This window comes from Rhipicephalus microplus, chromosome 8 (genome assembly GCF_043290135.1).
Source record: "Rhipicephalus microplus isolate Deutch F79 chromosome 8, USDA_Rmic, whole genome shotgun sequence".
NCBI lineage: Eukaryota > Metazoa > Arthropoda > Arachnida > Ixodida > Ixodidae > Rhipicephalus > Rhipicephalus microplus.
The window spans coordinates 85553796-85571260 of NC_134707.1; the positions used below are offsets into that span (position 1 = coordinate 85553796).

Genomic DNA, 17465 nt, shown 5'->3' on the forward strand with positions numbered 1-17465 from the left:
ATAGTTGGCACACCAATTAACACGCAGTCAATGAAACACAGTAATGAAGTGTATTTTAAAAGGGTGCGGTTTGCTGTTTCTTTGTATGAACTCGTTGTTTTCACGCTGTTTCGCACCGTCAAGCCTACCATGCAAGCTCAAGCCCAATAATAAAATTTGGAAGGCTCGGGGAAACGTTTGTTCTTTTTATGAATTCATGAGTCTACTCGGTGAACACCGACGGCGACTTCACTTCGTCACCGAAGAATTCATCGGTTGTTGAATGGTTCTCACTACCTGCGACGAGAACATCGATTCTTCAGAACTATTTCCCTTTACACCACTTTTCCTGAATAACCGATAAATTTTTTGCACCACCATAGCTCTTCCCAACCACAACAGGCCAAAAGAAAAAAAAATGCGTTGATGGTCACACAAAATAACACGACTGCTGCGGTGTGTCCGGCCATCACTGCCCAATAGAATGGGTGCAAGATAGCATCGGTGCATCGTGGTGTCGGCTAGAATACAAAAACAAATTGTAGGCAGGCGCTAAAGTAGTCAGTTTGCCCCAAAGGGAGCGTCGCGAGTTCGATTAAAAGCCGCACCACCCGCCGGTGCCGTTTCAGCTGAGCGCCTCCCTTCGTAGCCTAAGAGGGCGCTACGAGCGTCGTGTACATCAGTCACGGCTGCATCTGCTCCCACAAAAACGCCGGATTGCCCCGGAACTTCTCTTCCTGCCTCCAAGATTCCTGTGCGCAAGGTCAGTAAAGCTGCTAAGACTCTTTTGCAACCAAAATCTTCGGGACTTAAAGCACAGAAGCGAAAAAAACCCCACAACGAGGACGCGCCCGGGGTACGTTCAAGGCTAGGCCTAACAAAGCACCCGCGCCGACCCAACACTGGCGCGGGCGCAACGCCGGCTACTAGTGACCCCAATGCCGAAGTGCCCATGATGCTGTCCGCGTTCGACATGGACACCACACCACCTTTGAGTGCAACAGACAAAGCACACGTGTTTTCCATGCCTGCACCGCTTGCAAGTCATACGTTCATTACTACAAAAATAGGTGTAGGAGACGACAGGGGCAGGAACTATCACTTGGCTGTGTGTAAACTTATTTTGCCATATTTGGCGGAATCTGAGTGACAGCCGTGAGGTACGATTGGTGCTCGCATTTTGCATGCAGGTTGTGTTGCATCTTGTTATTGATTTACGTGCTCAGGACCAAGTAGTGCTAGCAGTTCATTTGTTTGGTTCCTCACTTGTCAAGTTTTTTGGCGCACTCTTCACTTGTTCAGCTCAGTGGTCTCTGGCACCCTACGTGGTCAAGGCAGGCGGCTATTGTCAGAGCTCTCTCACCTTCCTGCGAAGTCCATCACCTGGCACACATCACAATCAGGTAGGCATTTATTTCACCGTTATCGATCATTACCTATCTTATAAACAGTTATAAGGTGCACTCGCATGCCACAGCTCATACGAGCTAGGCATGTAACATGTCTGTCGCTATTATAAGGTGAATAATGAAACACGTGTTTGCCATGCTTGCATCGCTCATACATACCTTATTACTAAATTAGGCACAGAAAACAGTAGGGGTAGCAACGGTAACATTACTGTGCGTAGGCATATTTCAGTGCATTTTGTGGATTTTTAGTGTCAGCTATGAGGTACGACCATAGTGCTCGCACGCTGTGTTGCACCTTTATTGAGTTGCGCATGCAGGAAGCAGTACAGTGAACAGTTTAATTCTTCGGAATTATATGAAGCATTGCTTGCACTCAGCAATAACGGCATTTTTCCTTTGTTAGTGTCACTTAATTGTATTATTGTGGTGAAGCCTGCTGTTGAGTTGCATCTTTGTAGTTTGAGGATGTCACAGGTCTGTTTGTGCACGCACTCATTAGTGATCTCCTCGGTGCCCATGCACATGGCTGTTATAAGGTGCACTTGTAAGCCGGATCAGCAGGAGTCTGCTGTCACGTACACACCAGGCGTGTACGTGTCTTTGTCGTCTTATCGAGCGCAGACAAAGCACTCGTGTTTTCCATGCCTGCATCGCTTGCAAGTCATACGTCCATTACTACAAAAATAGGTGTAGGAGACGACAGGGGCAGCAACTGTCACTTGGCTGTGTGTAAACTTATTTTGCCGTACTTGGCGGAATTTGAGTGACAGCCGTGAGGTACGATTGGTGCTCGCATTTTGCATGCAGGTTGTGTTGCATCTTGTTATTGATTTACGTGCTCAGGACCAAGTAGTGCTAGCAGTTCATTTGTTTGGTTCCTCACTTGTCAAGTTTTTTGGCGCACTCTTCACTTGTTCAGCTCAGTGGTCTCTGGCACCCTACGTGGTCAAGGCAGGCGGCTATTGTCAGAGCTCTCTCACCTTCCTGCGAAGTCCATCACCTGGCACACATCACAATCAGGTAGGCATTTATTTCACCGTTATCGATCATTACCTATCTTATAAACAGTTATAAGGTGCACTCGCATGCCACAGCTCATACGAGCTAGGCATGTAACATGTCTGTCGCTATTATAAGGTGAATAATGAAACACGTGTTTGCCATGCTTGCATCGCTCATACATACCTTATTACTAAATTAGGCACAGAAAACAGTAGGGGTAGCAACGGTAACATTACTGTGCGTAGGCATATTTCAGTGCATTTTGTGGATTTTTAGTGTCGGCTATGAGGTACGACCATAGTGCTCGCACGCTGTGTTGCACCTTTATTGAGTTGCGCATGCAGGAAGCAGTACAGTGAACAGTTTAATTCTTCGGAATTATATGAAGCATTGCTTGCACTCAGCAATAACGGCATTTTTCCTTTGTTAGTGTCACTTAATTGTATTATTGTGGTGAAGCCTGCTGTTGAGTTGCATCTTTGTAGTTTGAGGATGTCACAGGTCAGTTTGTGCACGCACTCATTAGTGATCTCCTCGGTGCCCATGCACATGGCTGTTATAAGGTGCACTTGTAAGCCGGATCAGCAGGAGTCTGCTGTCACGTACACACCAGGCGTGTACGTGTCTTTGTCGTCTTATCGAGCGCAGACAAAGCACTCGTGTTTTCCATGCCTGCATCGCTTGCAAGTCATACGTCCATTACTACAAAAATAGGTGTAGGAGACGACAGGGGCAGCAACTGTCACTTGGCTGTGTGTAAACTTATTTTGCCGTACTTGGCGGAATTTGAGTGACAGCCGTGAGGTACGATTGGCGCTCGCATTTCGCATGCATGTTCTGTTGTGTCTATTGATTTGCGTGCTCAGCAGTTCATTTCTTTGGAATTGCACGACACATTGCTTACACCCGACAACATTGCGAATTTGCACGTCACTTAGCCATACTACTGCTTAACTGCAGCTAATCCAGCATGGGAGTCCTTGTGTGTACCCAAGAAGTTGGTGTATGGCAACAGAATCAAGCGATCGCATATGCGAAGTTTTGGGTGCCCTATCTTGAAGCCACCCATTTCCATCTCTTGCGCGTACTACTGGCAGGCTACGGTGCAATTCATACTTGGTATCAACTGTTTGATTAGTCAATATATCACAAAAAGCTTTAAGTAATTGTTTAAAGTAATTATGTTTCAAGCTAAAATTTTAAAGTAATTGTATTCAATATTGGACCTGGCTGCACTTGAGAGGCTGAAGCTGCTTTCACATATGTGCAAGATATGAACATCTGTTGTCAACATTAGCGATATAATGGATAGCATTACTTAAGTTGTGAACATGTGTAATGTTGGAGCATATGCTAAGCTCACTTTTGACTGCACATTCAGGAATAGCCTTTTAAGAGACCCAAGTTGCGCAAGTATGGGTGCAGTTTTCTGTAGAATTTGTGCAGTTAATGTTACAGTCTCCGTCATTATTTCTTTTCCTTGCGCCGCCTGCTTCAACTTAGTTTAAACATTTGTAGCAGGTCAAGAATATTTATATTCACTGTGCTCTTATATAGAGGACTGCTTAAAAAGCATTGGCTAATGTTCATATGAAATTGAACATAACCTGACATGCTAACCAGATATTGGAATGATTCTACTATTGTAGACTGTAAGGTATTATTACCATTGTAGCAGTGTTTTTATTATAAAATTGGGCGGTCTGAAAAAGTGCACAAGCCAGTGAATGTAATTTAGCAAAATAAGTGCTCTACCTTCATTGCAGCCATAACATCAATGAAGAATGCCCACTTGCCGGCATTGCGCACAGACATTTTCAACATTGACCGACTACTTCGAGCACTACCACTATCACAGCAGTGTGTTGGGCGGTGCCCTTTGCCCTTGTGAGCCTTGTGGAGCTTTGTTTAAAAACTATCAGAGCCTAAGAAGTCACGTCTTCAGACATCACAAGAAGCGATGCAGCAAACAGACTGATGATGCGTTTGTCTGCTCTGTGTTGTCATGCGGGGCGAGTGTGCCTACTCGCACGGAGCTTCTTGGTCACATAGCTGCCCATCTGGAGAGTGGAATTGATGCTGTTATGTGTCCTTTTGTGGGTTGTGGTAGTGTGCTGAGGTCAGCAGGTTCCTTCAGAACACATGTTTCAAGGTATCACCGGGGCAAAACTGCAACACAGTGCACGGAAGTACCTGAAATTGAATCCAGTTCAGATCAAGAGCACAGTAGCACACCCCCTGCTGATGTTGGAGATAACTGTGAAAGGGAGTCTGGTTGTGACAGCGATTTGCCGCTGAACCCCTTTTTTTTTTTATAGTGATGTCATAATCGTGGAGTGCACGCCATTTTCCTGCTCATATGCTTTGGTGTTTACAAAAACAAAAGGAGCCTTTTTTATTTTGCAAACAAAATCTGTTGCAATCAATGCTCTATCTCGTCCACTTCTTTTTTTCTTGTCTATGTGGTTTACGTCCCTACCTTTCTTCAGCCTGAACCTACTAGCCAACAACATGTTCTAGTAAGCTGGTGCAGTAGTTTCAGGGTGGTATTCCCCACCAGTCTGTTTTTTGTCTTCTTTTTTTGGCGTGTCACAGCTGTTGCACTCAATTGTAGGGTGGTAATATAGTTCTACATTTCAATCAGTTTTCACTTTAATATCTCTACAGATGAATTCATCTATTATCAAGTAACTGTTATTTACTTTGATTTTTGGAATAATTGCAGGAAATCTTCCAGGAGAGGATGGCGGCCTGTGCGCCTGCATTATTTCAGATGATGGAGGAGGCGCCGACGAAACATACTATGGAACTGGTGGTGCGCGTGAGAGACGAAGGACAAAGAGAAAAAGCAGTCCAGGTAGCTGTGCTACCATTCCTCTGCGCGCATTTTAAGGAAGACAAGAACTACCTTTACCAAGTATTTGAAGTAAGTTTCACTTTGTTGCATTATGTTAGTACAAAACTGGACAGTAACATCTTTTCAGAAAGTGATGTATTGGTTTGTTGAGAACAGCTTTAGGTTCTAGATTTTATAGAATACAGTCGATCCCGGGTATATCAAACTATGATATATCGAATTATTGGCTATATCAAAAAGTTGAGAGATCCCCTTGAATTTCCCATGCAAAAATACGGGACTGCTGTACACATCTATCGAACTCACGCACAGCAGAACATCCGCTAAATTGAACTCTGAGCCACGCTAAAGCCCACAAATTGCATTTTTCCTAACAAATAATGATCATTTATAGCCACAATTCGACAAGTTCCGATCCCTTTTCGCGTGCAAGTGACTAAAAGGGGGTGCTGAAAAGTGAAACATTGAAACTCCATCTTGCTGATCTAGCTCGTTGCACAGCACTTGTGAGTGCACCGGTATGCTTGATGTGCGATCTGCAGGTTTTAACGTGGGGGCATGGTGATGACCGAGGGCACCAAAACGAAGTGGAATGACTTAAGGAAGTTTAGTGATCTCATTGCGATGTTCGCATTCAATCGTGTATGATGGCATGTGGGACTGAAAAGCGTGGCCTTCGAGATGTGCAACTTCATGAGGTATTTTGGTGCTTCCGGTTTTAGAACGCTCATTTCGGAGGCTACGCTTTTTTCTAGCTTTCCGCACCAAAGCAACAGCTGTCGGTTACAAAATGACAAAGCCACAAGTGACATCGCTATCACCAACATGCTGACGGTGGGAGCTTGCTCGTTTGTGGGCAGCATCGCCTTTTGTGGCTTGTGGACCTGTGTACTTCTCGCCTCGTTACTGATAAATCATCATTTGGAAGACGGCGCTACACATTGATACGCTCGTAGCGATAAAAATCATGGCTGGTGCTAGGAGCGACCTCAAGTAAAGCACAGTCGTGAACTGTTTCTTTGCGGGCTTTGTGCCAGGTGACGACTTTGAGTGCGTCATGACTGCTGTCAAGGGCGTACAATGCCTCAGTAAATTCTATGCCTTGTTAGTGTTTTCGGGCACCATCTCGGACAGCGAGCGGCTTCATTGGAGCAGAAGACGACGTCGCTGGTTCTGACTGCATGGATGCCGAGATGATGCCCAATGTTGACGGTGCCGTGGAATTATTGCTTTCGCCACCAACGCTCTACGGAGCTTACATTGGCATTCAGTGCCACTCAGCGCTGTTGTGGCCGAATGAGCTGAATTTGCTTACTTGGAAGGGTCCAGTGATATTGAGGACAACTGAAACTTGGTGGCACGCAAAAAGAGAGAAAAGTTTACAGACTATTTTCAAGTGAAATGAAGTGCGATAACTTGCAAAAGTAGATGTTCAGGCCTTGTTCTTTATCATATTGTGAGAGAATCATTCTTTAAGTGCTTGTTAGGATTTCAAAAAACTGTTTTTAGGTCTGAGATGCTCTAATTTATGCCTTAAGGGGAGACGCTCCTCGAAAGCACTTTTTTTTTGTTATTCAACTTAGAGCTTCAGAAATTGGACCACTGATGCAGTTTTTCCTCCTGATTCCAAATCTGTAATCAGTTTTTACATAAGTGCAATAGTTTGGGAGTTGTGTTTCAAGTAATGGTGAAACTTGATAAGTTTTCCGGGAACTTTCGCGCATACTAAATGTTCATGCAGAGAGTTGTTCAATGGCTCCTTTTGCTCCCTATTAGCCATAGAGTGCCGATATCTAGCTAGAAATTGTGCTCCAACTTTGAAACTATGAAAAAAACATCTGTGTAGCAAAGTACCCTTTTTTTTCCACTCGACCACCATTAAATTTATTAATAGATATTTACAGCTGATAGGTTGTGCTGATTCAAGTAGATATCGGCACCCTACGCACTCTCCTCAATGTGTGTGCCAAATTTCGTCGTCGTATGACCATTCTAAGTGCCCGAAACACTTCCCGCAAAAAATGCAAATTGGCCAAAATTGCGAAATGAGAAAAACGCGTTTGAAAGTTTGAAAGTCTGTATTTACAAAAATGAAAAACGCAGTAGCACGAAACTTGTGCTGAACACATACACACATGTCCAGAGGGAATATCAGTTGTCTAAAACTCTCCAGCACCGTAGGTTTTCCCTTCCCGGCTGGTGCGGCAGGACTCTTCCACCCGGGCCCTCTTGGCTGCACTGCGACGGTGTGCCCTCGCCTCAGCGGTCTGACGCACATTCATCTTGTGCATGCGCATGCTGTCTCGGCGGTCGCTGAGGGTAACCAGGGCCTCCGAAGGAAGCACCCCAAGCTCTTCCAGCACCTTTTCAAAGCTCGCGTGGCCCCGGTTGAACCACAGGACTGCAATGGCTGTGGCTGTTTCCACAGCAGTCCGGGAAGCAAACCGGGTCTTTGGACACAGCAGCCATATTTTGCTGTTCAGGGACTCGGCCGCGTTCTGTGTCTTGCCGTGGAGGCACCGGGCAAGCAGCTTCGCATCTGTGAGACGCTTGTAGATTGGGAGGACTGCCAAACCCTGGGCCTTGGTCAGGAGGGGGGTGTGGCACGGTGCAGGCTGGCCCTGCGCCTCAGCACGTCGGTGCTTGCACCACGAGTCTGGGCCTGCAGGACAGAACTTGTGACTTCCAGCACCGTCTGTTGAGCACGAGTGCAAACATGAGGCCCATATGGCAGTGTACATCTTGTGGACATTTCCCCGATTGTTCACAATGGCCACCTGAAAGTAAGTTTGAAGCTTCTGGATGGTGGTCTCCTTCAGCTTCTCCCCTCGTGGAAGTGGCGTTGGCAGCTTCCGCAGGCCGGTGCCCAGACGTTTCGCCACGTGGTTGGTGCACTCCTCTTTTTCAATTGGAGTGTCAGGGTACACGTTGGCATCACAGACCCCGTTGTAGGCCTTGCTGTCTCCATCGCTTAGGAAGATGGTGAACCGCAGGGGTGTCTCATAGTCCACAGTCCTCTGCCAAATGCGCACTGCAGCTTCGGCCTCCATGGCATGCGAAGAACAGTCGCAATTCTTCTCACAAACGGGATGATGAAACGCCTGCCATGTTTCTTCATCGCCTCCCATGTCGTTATGCAAACTGCACGCCAGGCAGAAGTTGGAAAGCACTTCATAGTCCAGGCACAAACCAGTGTCCAAGGACACTACAGTTCCCACACCATTGTGGCTTTTGTGGCCTCTTTTTTGCCATGTGCCGTCAAACATGACTGGCACGTCACTGTTACCAGCCACCTCTTTGGTGACGCTGCGTGCCCTTTGCATGTTTTCACAGACAGCCTTCACTGCCGCACTGTGAATCTTTTTGCCGATAGCATGGAAGGTCTTATGGTGCATAGGGTTTGGCAATCCAACTACTGCACAAAATCGTTAAAGTTGCTCATGCCCGATACCGACGGCACGCGCTGCAAGCACCACTTTCAGGTTCACGGCAAAGGCGTCACGCGAACTCCCGCTGCCGTAGCTTCTGCTTGCACCGCGGCCGCCATCTGACGCGACCCGCTTCGACGAGTACGCGGACGAAAGGATGCTCTCCGAGCACTCCGCATTCTCGCAGTGTAGCTCCAGAAACGCCGAAAGGCCTTTCCGCTTTTTATTCGGTGCCCGAACTGCGAGTTTACTCTCGTGACAAACGGGGCATGCCGCGCCTGCGACGACGGCCGTCAATGCACCCAACTCGCACAGCACTACGCTTTCGGCACGATCGGCATTCGGCCTGACGTCGTTTTCGAATAACGCGATCTTTTTCTGCGATGCACTCACAAAATTCACTGCAGCGTTGATCTCGTCGTCGCAGTTGCCATGGTCGACGTTGCCGTGGTCGATGTTAGGCCTACCGGCCGCTGGCCCGTCGCGGACATTTTCGTTGGCGGTGGCTTTCTTGTACGTCCTCCGCCGCTTCCCTCTGAACTTGTTCTTACTTCTGTATTTCCGATGGTCGGCAACGGCCTTTTTCGGGCTTGCCATCGCACGAAAACAGCGAAAAATAACTCCGGAAAACAGTGAAGCGAACTACGGCAAGAAAACACGGGTGCTGTCAGCCAATGGCGGCCCTGCGTTAGTGGCGCGCGGTTTGAAACGGCGGGAAAAGACTGTTTTTGTTGCTTTTTTTTTAGATTTTTCGTGAACGTACGAGACTTCAAGAACCGGGATCGTGGAGAGTAAGGACAACTCTACACGAGCCAGCGGCCGCAATATGGCGGACAGCTCTCTTCGCGGCCCCGCGAACAGCAGCCCGTTTTGTGTAAATTTCGTGATGCCGCGCGTCACTGCCGCTCACTCAGACGCGTTTTTCACTGACTTCTGATGCTTATTTCGCTGTGATATTTTCAGATGTCAAAATATAATGTATAAAGATGATAAAGCAACAAAAAACAGAAAAGGTGAAATTTGGAAAAAAAACGCGACTTTTCGACCCGCGTCTCCCCTTAAATACACATATTTTGTGTTTCGACTCATCGATATATTGAACTACATATATCGCGATCCCCTTCGAGTTCAATATATCTGGGATCGACTGAATGCTGTGCAGGTTTTTAGCACAAAACAATAGCTTTTTCAGTTGAATTTTGTGAAAAAAGCTGCTTTTGTATAAAGGAAAATTAAACTTTGACTGCTGAAATCAGTTTTCTTCTAATTTCACAATTTCTGAACTTTGAGCAGACTTAACTTTTTTACACTTCTTAATCGATGTATTTTCTTCCCATAAAGAACAAGTGCAATGCTACCGTATGAGAATTTAGTGACCGCTGCAGCAAAATTTTTTGACAGAACAAATATGCTAAACATCCAAAAATACCTAATTCATGAATTGCTGGACACAAGTTAAAAGGAGGATAGTGTAGCTTTGCATATCTTTTGCCTTTGTGCTTCATTTTAAGGTAATTTTGGTGGCTTTGTACAGCAGCATTATTCATTAAAATTACACCGGAACACGCGCTTTGTCACAAGTATCAGCATTTGAAGATAGTGTAAAAAAAAGGCAATTTTCAATTTTTTTGTGGAACTTACTTTGGTTATCCGCATTGTGTCGTAGTCACAAAAATGTTCTGAAAAAAAAAATACACTGCCCTTGAGCCAACAGTTAGTGCGGGCAGGTGCCATTGTTTCATCAGAGCCACTAGGATAGGGAGTGAAGTCCCCAAGCATCCGACTATAAAGTTCACAGAGTGAATGAGAAGGAACGTAGCGCTGTGAAAAGTGAGACTTCATGCAACAAAAACTGTGTTGGGGCATGGTGCACGCATGGTGAACCACAGTGCACAAACTTGGTTTACTAGCCTTTTTCAGGCTCAATGGGAAAAAAAGTGTTTGTGTGCAATCAGAGTGCTCCACATGCACAAAGCATTAGTTTTTTGCAATGCACTGCAGAACAATGTTTCTCGTCACTTTGGCTGTAGTGCCTCATTACGACGCAGTGAGGAGGGCACTAAGAATGGGAATAGGCCAGAGTTGTTGCAAGATGTTGCTCACTTTGTCCCTTGCTGTCGCACATGCAAAATAATTTTAAGCAATACTATCACCACTAACATTGATATATTGACCTGCAATCATTCAGAGTTGTCTATGATGTTGCTGTAATCCAAAGAGAAAAATGAATCAAAATGTGAGCAGGTTTTTTTGCGTGCTCGCTATCCATTCTACTTTGCTCTAAAATTGTTCCAAGTTTCAAGGCTCCTAGGTAGGTAATTTGTACTTGGTGCACACAGCCTGCAATAGACCAGGAACCATGGTGGAAAACGGAATTGCAGGGATCGCATCTCTGATTTATATATTGGAATGGCCGCAACTGTACATATCTCTTTGTGCTTTTGTGTACATGGGATATTTTTGCTCATCCAGGAGGGAACAAGCATCACTGAAAAGCTTGCCGAGTTGCCATCAACGCCTACAATCATTGCACTGGGTGAGTTCCCTTGTCGATATCATTATGTGTTGATTGTTGTGCGAGGAGGTCAAGTAAATTGATGACATTTTACAACATGAGTGTGAGCCTAACTCCAGCTACAAGGTGCAGTAGATACTTATACACTTAAATAACAGATGTTGTCGGAGGAGAAGAGTGGAAGATGAGGGCAGACCTGCAACTGGGTTTTATTCAGTACACTCATGCAGGGAACCTGCGTTCATTCTGATAGTCTGAGTGAAGTATCACAGACACAATCATTGCTTTTGTTCATTAGGAAAAAAGCCTAGGCAAGCTCAAGTGCCATTGGGTCACAACTGCATCTCAATTCTTGTCTTTGCCAGTAAAGTCTGCCATGGTTTACTAAAAGTAAACAATTCGTATGCATTTAAGTTGGGCAGGTGAGAACCTTGTCTGGTCTTTATCAAGGGCTGGTGTTCCCTACATCATTCATTTATACATTGACCTGTATGACCAATGTTAACATTCCTCCATGTCTGAGTGACTTCGTTATCCTACTTGACGAGCGCACGTCGAACTCAGTGGGGTGGCACTTAGTGCAATCTTGCACACCTCATAGAGGCAATGCGGGGTCTTAGCATTTACCTTGAACGGCACAGAAGAGTAACCTTCACCCACAAACTAGCTCACCAGACAAAATGCTGTGCTTTAATATTAACCCAACTTTAACATCAGATCATACATTCTGAACATATTTACCACGAGCATGTGAAGACTTATTTTATGATTGTGCGTATTCGAAGACTGAAAAAGGCCATTGCACATTTTTTCAAAGGAAGCCTTGGAAAAATTTTGGGAGCGTACAAACCACTAGTAGGGTGTGTAAAATTGCACTAAGTGCCACACCTTTTAGTTTGTTAGTTGCTTATCAAACCAGGAGGAATGTTTACATCAATCAAACAGGCCAATATATATATGAACGGCGCAGGGAACACAAGTTGTTGATTCCTGACAAGGGTCTTATCTGCCTCTGACTTCAGTGAAAGTCCATTGATTACTTGTCAGAAACTATGACAGCCATTACTGGCAAGAATGAAATTCGGAGATGCAGCCTTGACCAATTGGCTCCTAAGCTTGCTGAGGTCTTCTTTTTTTTTTCAGGAGGAAAATGATTGGGCCAGCGTATTTGGCTCAGATTGTACAAGAATTAATGCAAGTCTATGATGCATAGATGAGGAATTTGCAGACTGTAGCGTGTAACCATACGTGTTCTAAATGAAGCCCATTGACGAGTCTGTACCCATCCTTGTGCTCTTCTCATATGTTTCATTTGAACCACACCTTGATAACCTTAAAGGGCTCCAACACGAAAAAGGGCAGCAGGTGCGAAGGTGGCCAGAAGTCTCGCACAAGTGTGCACACAAAGATAATGAAGTTGGCCCAGAAGCTGCGTTTCAATCAGTGAAAGTGTGAGCATGAATCATACACATTTTCTGATGATATCCGGTTATTAGAGCTGAATATTATCTTGATTGTGGCTTTGCATTTTCAATTTAATTTGTTTGTAAGTATTATGAGCCTGGCGTTTTCTTTTTTTTTGTCCTTCGGAGTGTAGTCAAAATATACTGCTATTATTTCACAAGAGCCAGCACATGAAAATGCACTCTCAATTGAGATTTCTATATACTGTGAATTGTGCCAAGGACATATAGTATGTTGTGAAAAGAGAAAAATGGAAGGTTTGGCCTTAATTTTATCCTAGTTATCAATCTCACTGATGCTTCGTTAAAGAACCCCAGGTGGTCGAAATTTCCGGAGCCCTCCACTACAGCGTTTCTCATAACCATATGTGGTTTTAGGACATTAAACCCCATATATCTATCTAATCTCACTGATGCTTATGTTAAACAGGGTTTGGAAATTCATTCATCTAAACCAAGGGCATACACAGAACTTTTTAGGGGGAGGGGGCCCTTTTTGATCTGAACCAGAGGTCTGGGCAGGCAAATGGTAATTTTGCGCTAAGTATTTCATGGAGAAAAAAGTTTGGGGGGAAGGAGGGGAGAGGCACGGGCCCGGTGTGCCACCGCCTGGCTACGAATAAGTGTAGTGTATATTCACATGATGTTTCTTAGTTCAGGTCAAGCTCTTTCAGTTTTTTTACAGGATCCTCAACCCCCCCCCCCTCCCACCTCAGCATAGTGAAAAAAAACATTCTGTGATCAATAAACAGTGCTTAAAAAATTTCACTAAAGCTGCTGCTTGGGCGAGTTGGTTCATGATTAAAATATGTGCCGTCTTTTTTTGCGCTGGTAAATCTATATTAAGAAAGTTCAGCCATAATTTGTAGCTATATGTGGCACATAGAGCTTAACAGCAGAATGCAAAGTTGAAAATCAGTATAGGTATTCACCCGTGCATTCTGCTATACAATAGCAACAAATATTTCTGAAAATGTAACTGCTCATTCTGAGCATGATCAGAGCCAGTGGGAAACTTCTCAGGAGCGCCGGGCAGGCCCTATACATCCTGTGCATTTTTGCTGATTTTAGGTAGTTTTCTCAGTGACTAAAAGGGATATTCATATAATCCATACATCATTTTCTTCCAAACTTTTTGCTCTTTTAACTTCATAATATAGAATTTTTGTGAATTTTTTACCACTAGAGCTTGACTTTTGAGTTAATTGGCGTCTATGAAAATTTGTAACACAATAACGGTAAAGTGCATAGCTTCTATTTTGCTTCAGTAGCTGTATACAAAAAAAATAATCAACTGGTTATCTTAAAATACATGGGAAATAATGGTAGCTAAGTAATAAAAAACTGTTTTGAGATATGGAATAAAGTTCAAAAACAGGTGAAAAGTGATCGCACTGTCAGAAACACTGTTCAATTATTTTGTTTAGTAGTTACAAGCTTGGTAATCACTGCCAAAGTCAATTTTTCGCCGTGGAGCCTCTCGCAATGCTTGTCTTGTTTTTTTTTTTTTGTGAGATGTCATTCAGCTCTATCTGCAACGTATCGTCAAGTGTGGTCAACGATTTCCAGCAAATTCATTGTAGTTTGGCCAAGCTTCAATCCTATCTCAGAATAGAGGCTCGTGTGATACTACCATTATTAAATGCAAAAAAAATATTCAATGTCGCCATTTCTAGGACTCTCACCCTAAACAAAGAAAGGAAAGATTCTGTGACTCAATTCCCATTAACTCAACACTTACACTGAGTCGTTCTCACACATTGTTATTCAGTTGCATCAGAAATATTAGTCCATGTCCATTAGAGCATACCCGTTGTCCCCATGTATATACGTGATTCACCTCGAAAGATGCTGAAAAGGCTGGGAGGTTTAACAATAAAGAGCTTGCTGGTTCAGCACCTCAGTACGTCACAGGGATTTATTCACATTAACAAGAAAACTGTACGGGCTTCAACGAAATTTACACTTCCTCAGAACCTTCTTTACCCCCAGCATCTAAGGTTATCGACAAGCACGGCAAATGCAAGGTGTAATGATGCTAGGAGCTGAAAGTGTTCCAACCTATGTATTCTGAAGGCGGATTGTGAATACAAAGGTGCACAGTGTCTTCGGACTGCTTTAGAAGTTACCCGACAATCTTCTATACACAGCTGACTCTAGACAAGCATTTTGACTTTTGTACGTCAGAAAATTAGGCCGTAAGCATAGAGCGAATGCAAGGGGCTTGCACTAGAGTGTGTTTTCACTGGCTACTTCCTTTTGGAAAAACTGGTTTTGAGCCACCAAAAATGCTGTTTATGAAAAGCACGAATGTGGATGCACAAAGGGACACCCCTCCCCAAATTGCAAAGAAAACAAAGCGATTTTTTTTTTCACATTTTGCTCTACCACGTGCCCCTACTTTTTGTATCAAGGGCCATATACATACACAGAGAAGGCATTATAAAGTGTGTGTAAGTTGCTTCTTGCATTCATTTGATCACTTGTTTTTCACATTCTTTTCAGGCATAAACATGCTGAAGTGATGAAGAATGGTGATGTAGCAAGCTACAGCACATGTATTATATGTAAATAAATTCATCTGTGTTTTGTTAATGTTGCATTATTATTTATATGGTATGCAGCAGCAGGGGTGGTTTACACACACACAGTACATAAAGACTGCATTAGTGTAGGTTGAAACAGTACATAAAATTGGACATAAAACTCAATCATGAGAATCTACAGGCAGCCACATAAACATTCCATTCCATCCCGTAAAACATCGGCTTTTCGACAGTACTGGTCAACAAAAGCTTGTGTTAGTTTTTCACAAATTAAGTTACTACCAAAACTAAGTTTATTTTATGCTCAGTGAAACAACTCTTTCCTTCAAGGCAAAGAAACTACACAAAACCTTAGTCAAGCACAGAAAAGCCATTAAACGAAACCAGGTGTTTTACTGAAGCTTCTGTTTTCATTAATAATAACGGAATAATTTACAGCCAGACTGCTCTACAGCGATCTCCGTTTATTCCTCCTCTAAATACAGCAAATTCTGTATTCCTACAAACAGAGTCATGATGTGTTTGAGATAACAGATTTGCTGTGTTTGGGATAACAGATTTGCTGTGTTTGGAATAACAGATCTGCTGTGTTTGGAATAACAGATTTGCTGTGTTTGGGTTAACAGATTTGCTGTGTTTGGGTTGACAGATTTGCTGTGTTTGGGTTGACAGATTTGCTGTGTTTGGGTTAACAGATTTGCTGTGTTTGAAATAACAGATCTGCTGTGTTCAGGAATACAGATATGATGTGAAAGAGAATACGGAAAAATGTATAACAGAGACTTCGTGATACGGAGCCTGCTGTTACTCATTTACAGAATGCCTCCGGCAACGATTTACCAGCAGCTTTTGCTGTGTACCGAGACATTTTTTTTTACAGTGTACAACATTTCCGCCTCCATCGGAAATGCAGCCGCCGCAGCCGGGATTCGAACCCGCGCCCTGCGGGTCAGCAGCCGAGTACCTTAGCCACTAGACCACCACGGCGGGGCAATATAAAATAGGTGAATGGTATTCTGGAGGCGCTGCGTTAGAGTGCCTCGAGCGTGCAGCGGAGGCGAACGAGCAAATGAAGTCACGTCACTCGTGAGAAATGAGCGCTATCTGGCAGTTTTCTTGGAAAACGAAGCGCACGCCTCTAATACGGGCGTGCGCGCCCGTCTCAGAGTTGATAAAAGGTAGAAACATTCGCTTTTTCATGCAAGTGTTGCATGGTCAGTGCAGTGTGATAAGCGCTACGGTTCTTAATATTACTTATGTATGCTTTTTATCGTAAAAGACGCACATGCAGATTATATACGTGTTGTTGTGGTGCCCCAGGCATGCGCACTAATTGCTTTTTACTTGACCATTGCTCAAGTATGAACGCTGAATCTTGAGCAACATTGGTGGGCGCTGTGAATGGGGTCGGCCGTTTCAGGTGCCCGATGCTGTTAAGAGTGGACGAACAGACAAGTGTACAGACAGACAGACAGACGGACAGACAGACAGACAGACAGACAGACAGACAGACCAACATTTTTCTGCACCGAAGGTCCCCCAGAAAGACTATCGTCTTTAAACAAGACTTGGGCGCGCGGAATCGAACGTGGGATCTCCGCGTCGTAAATGCGAGGCGTTAACCACAGAGCCACCGATAGGTGCCTCGTTCAACGTTCGAACGGCAAGCTATTTATATCTACCACTTACAGCTGTTGGTGGGCATCTCGGGGGGGGGGGGGGGCTGTTGTGTTTTCAGCATTATCAGCCGGATGGCGCAATGAGTGTGCGGCGGCTCTCATCTCTCCCGTGCGCTTTGGCCCACGGACAGGAAGGGAATGGAATGGACCATCTTTCGCGTGCCCTTATCTCCTGGTGGGGAGGATCATGCGTTTTGGGTGGCTTGCACTGGAACGATTCTGTTGTAGTTACGGGCGATCAAAGGTCACCGCAATTGTTGGAGAGCTTCGGTTTGCGAAAAGGGGTGAGCTTTTCAGACACAGTGAAGTGAGAATTGAGACGATTATTCGCGTTCGTCTGTACCTGTGAGTACGTTTTGTGCGTCATTTGTGCGTGAGGAACGCACGTTTTGATCTGCTTGCCACTCTGCGCGTGACATTCCATTTTGTTGCTATCGTGTTCACTGCTTCGCCTTTGCGGCAAAGCTGTGAATTTTTTTCTTTTATGAGGTCGCCAAACGCACTCATGAGTCGATTCACTCGGATTCACTCAGACTTAGATCCAGCCGTGAGTCTGAGCTTGAGTGTGCCCGGGTGAGGAATAT

The 17465-nt window shown here is 44.6% G+C and overlaps 1 protein-coding gene across 1 annotated transcript; it reads left to right on the forward strand.

The window, feature by feature from the left end:
• Positions 1-611: 611 nt before the first annotated feature.
• Positions 612-15251, forward strand: LOC142769214 (uncharacterized). The gene is made up of 7 exons (XM_075872249.1): positions 612-742; positions 1282-1382; positions 2311-2411; positions 5119-5319; positions 11151-11214; positions 12533-12644; positions 15162-15251. Exons 4-7 carry the CDS (start codon positions 5137-5139, stop codon positions 15229-15231), a joined length of 429 nt encoding a protein of 142 aa, XP_075728364.1. The 5' UTR covers positions 612-742; positions 1282-1382; positions 2311-2411; positions 5119-5136; the 3' UTR covers positions 15232-15251.
• Positions 15252-17465: the final 2214 nt, after the last annotated feature.

Excerpts from the sequence above, each read along its gene's own strand:
- LOC142769214 (XM_075872249.1), top strand. The coding sequence starts at position 5,137 with ATGGCGGCCTGTGCGCCTGCATTATTTCAGATGATGGAGGAGGCGCCG. Across the intron at positions 5,320-11,150 it reads ACCTTTACCAAGTATTTGAA|GAGGGAACAAGCATCACTGA; the intron begins GTAAGTTTCACT and ends TTGCTCATCCAG. Across the intron at positions 12,645-15,161 it reads GCGTTTCAATCAGTGAAAGT|GCATAAACATGCTGAAGTGA; the intron begins GTGAGCATGAAT and ends CATTCTTTTCAG.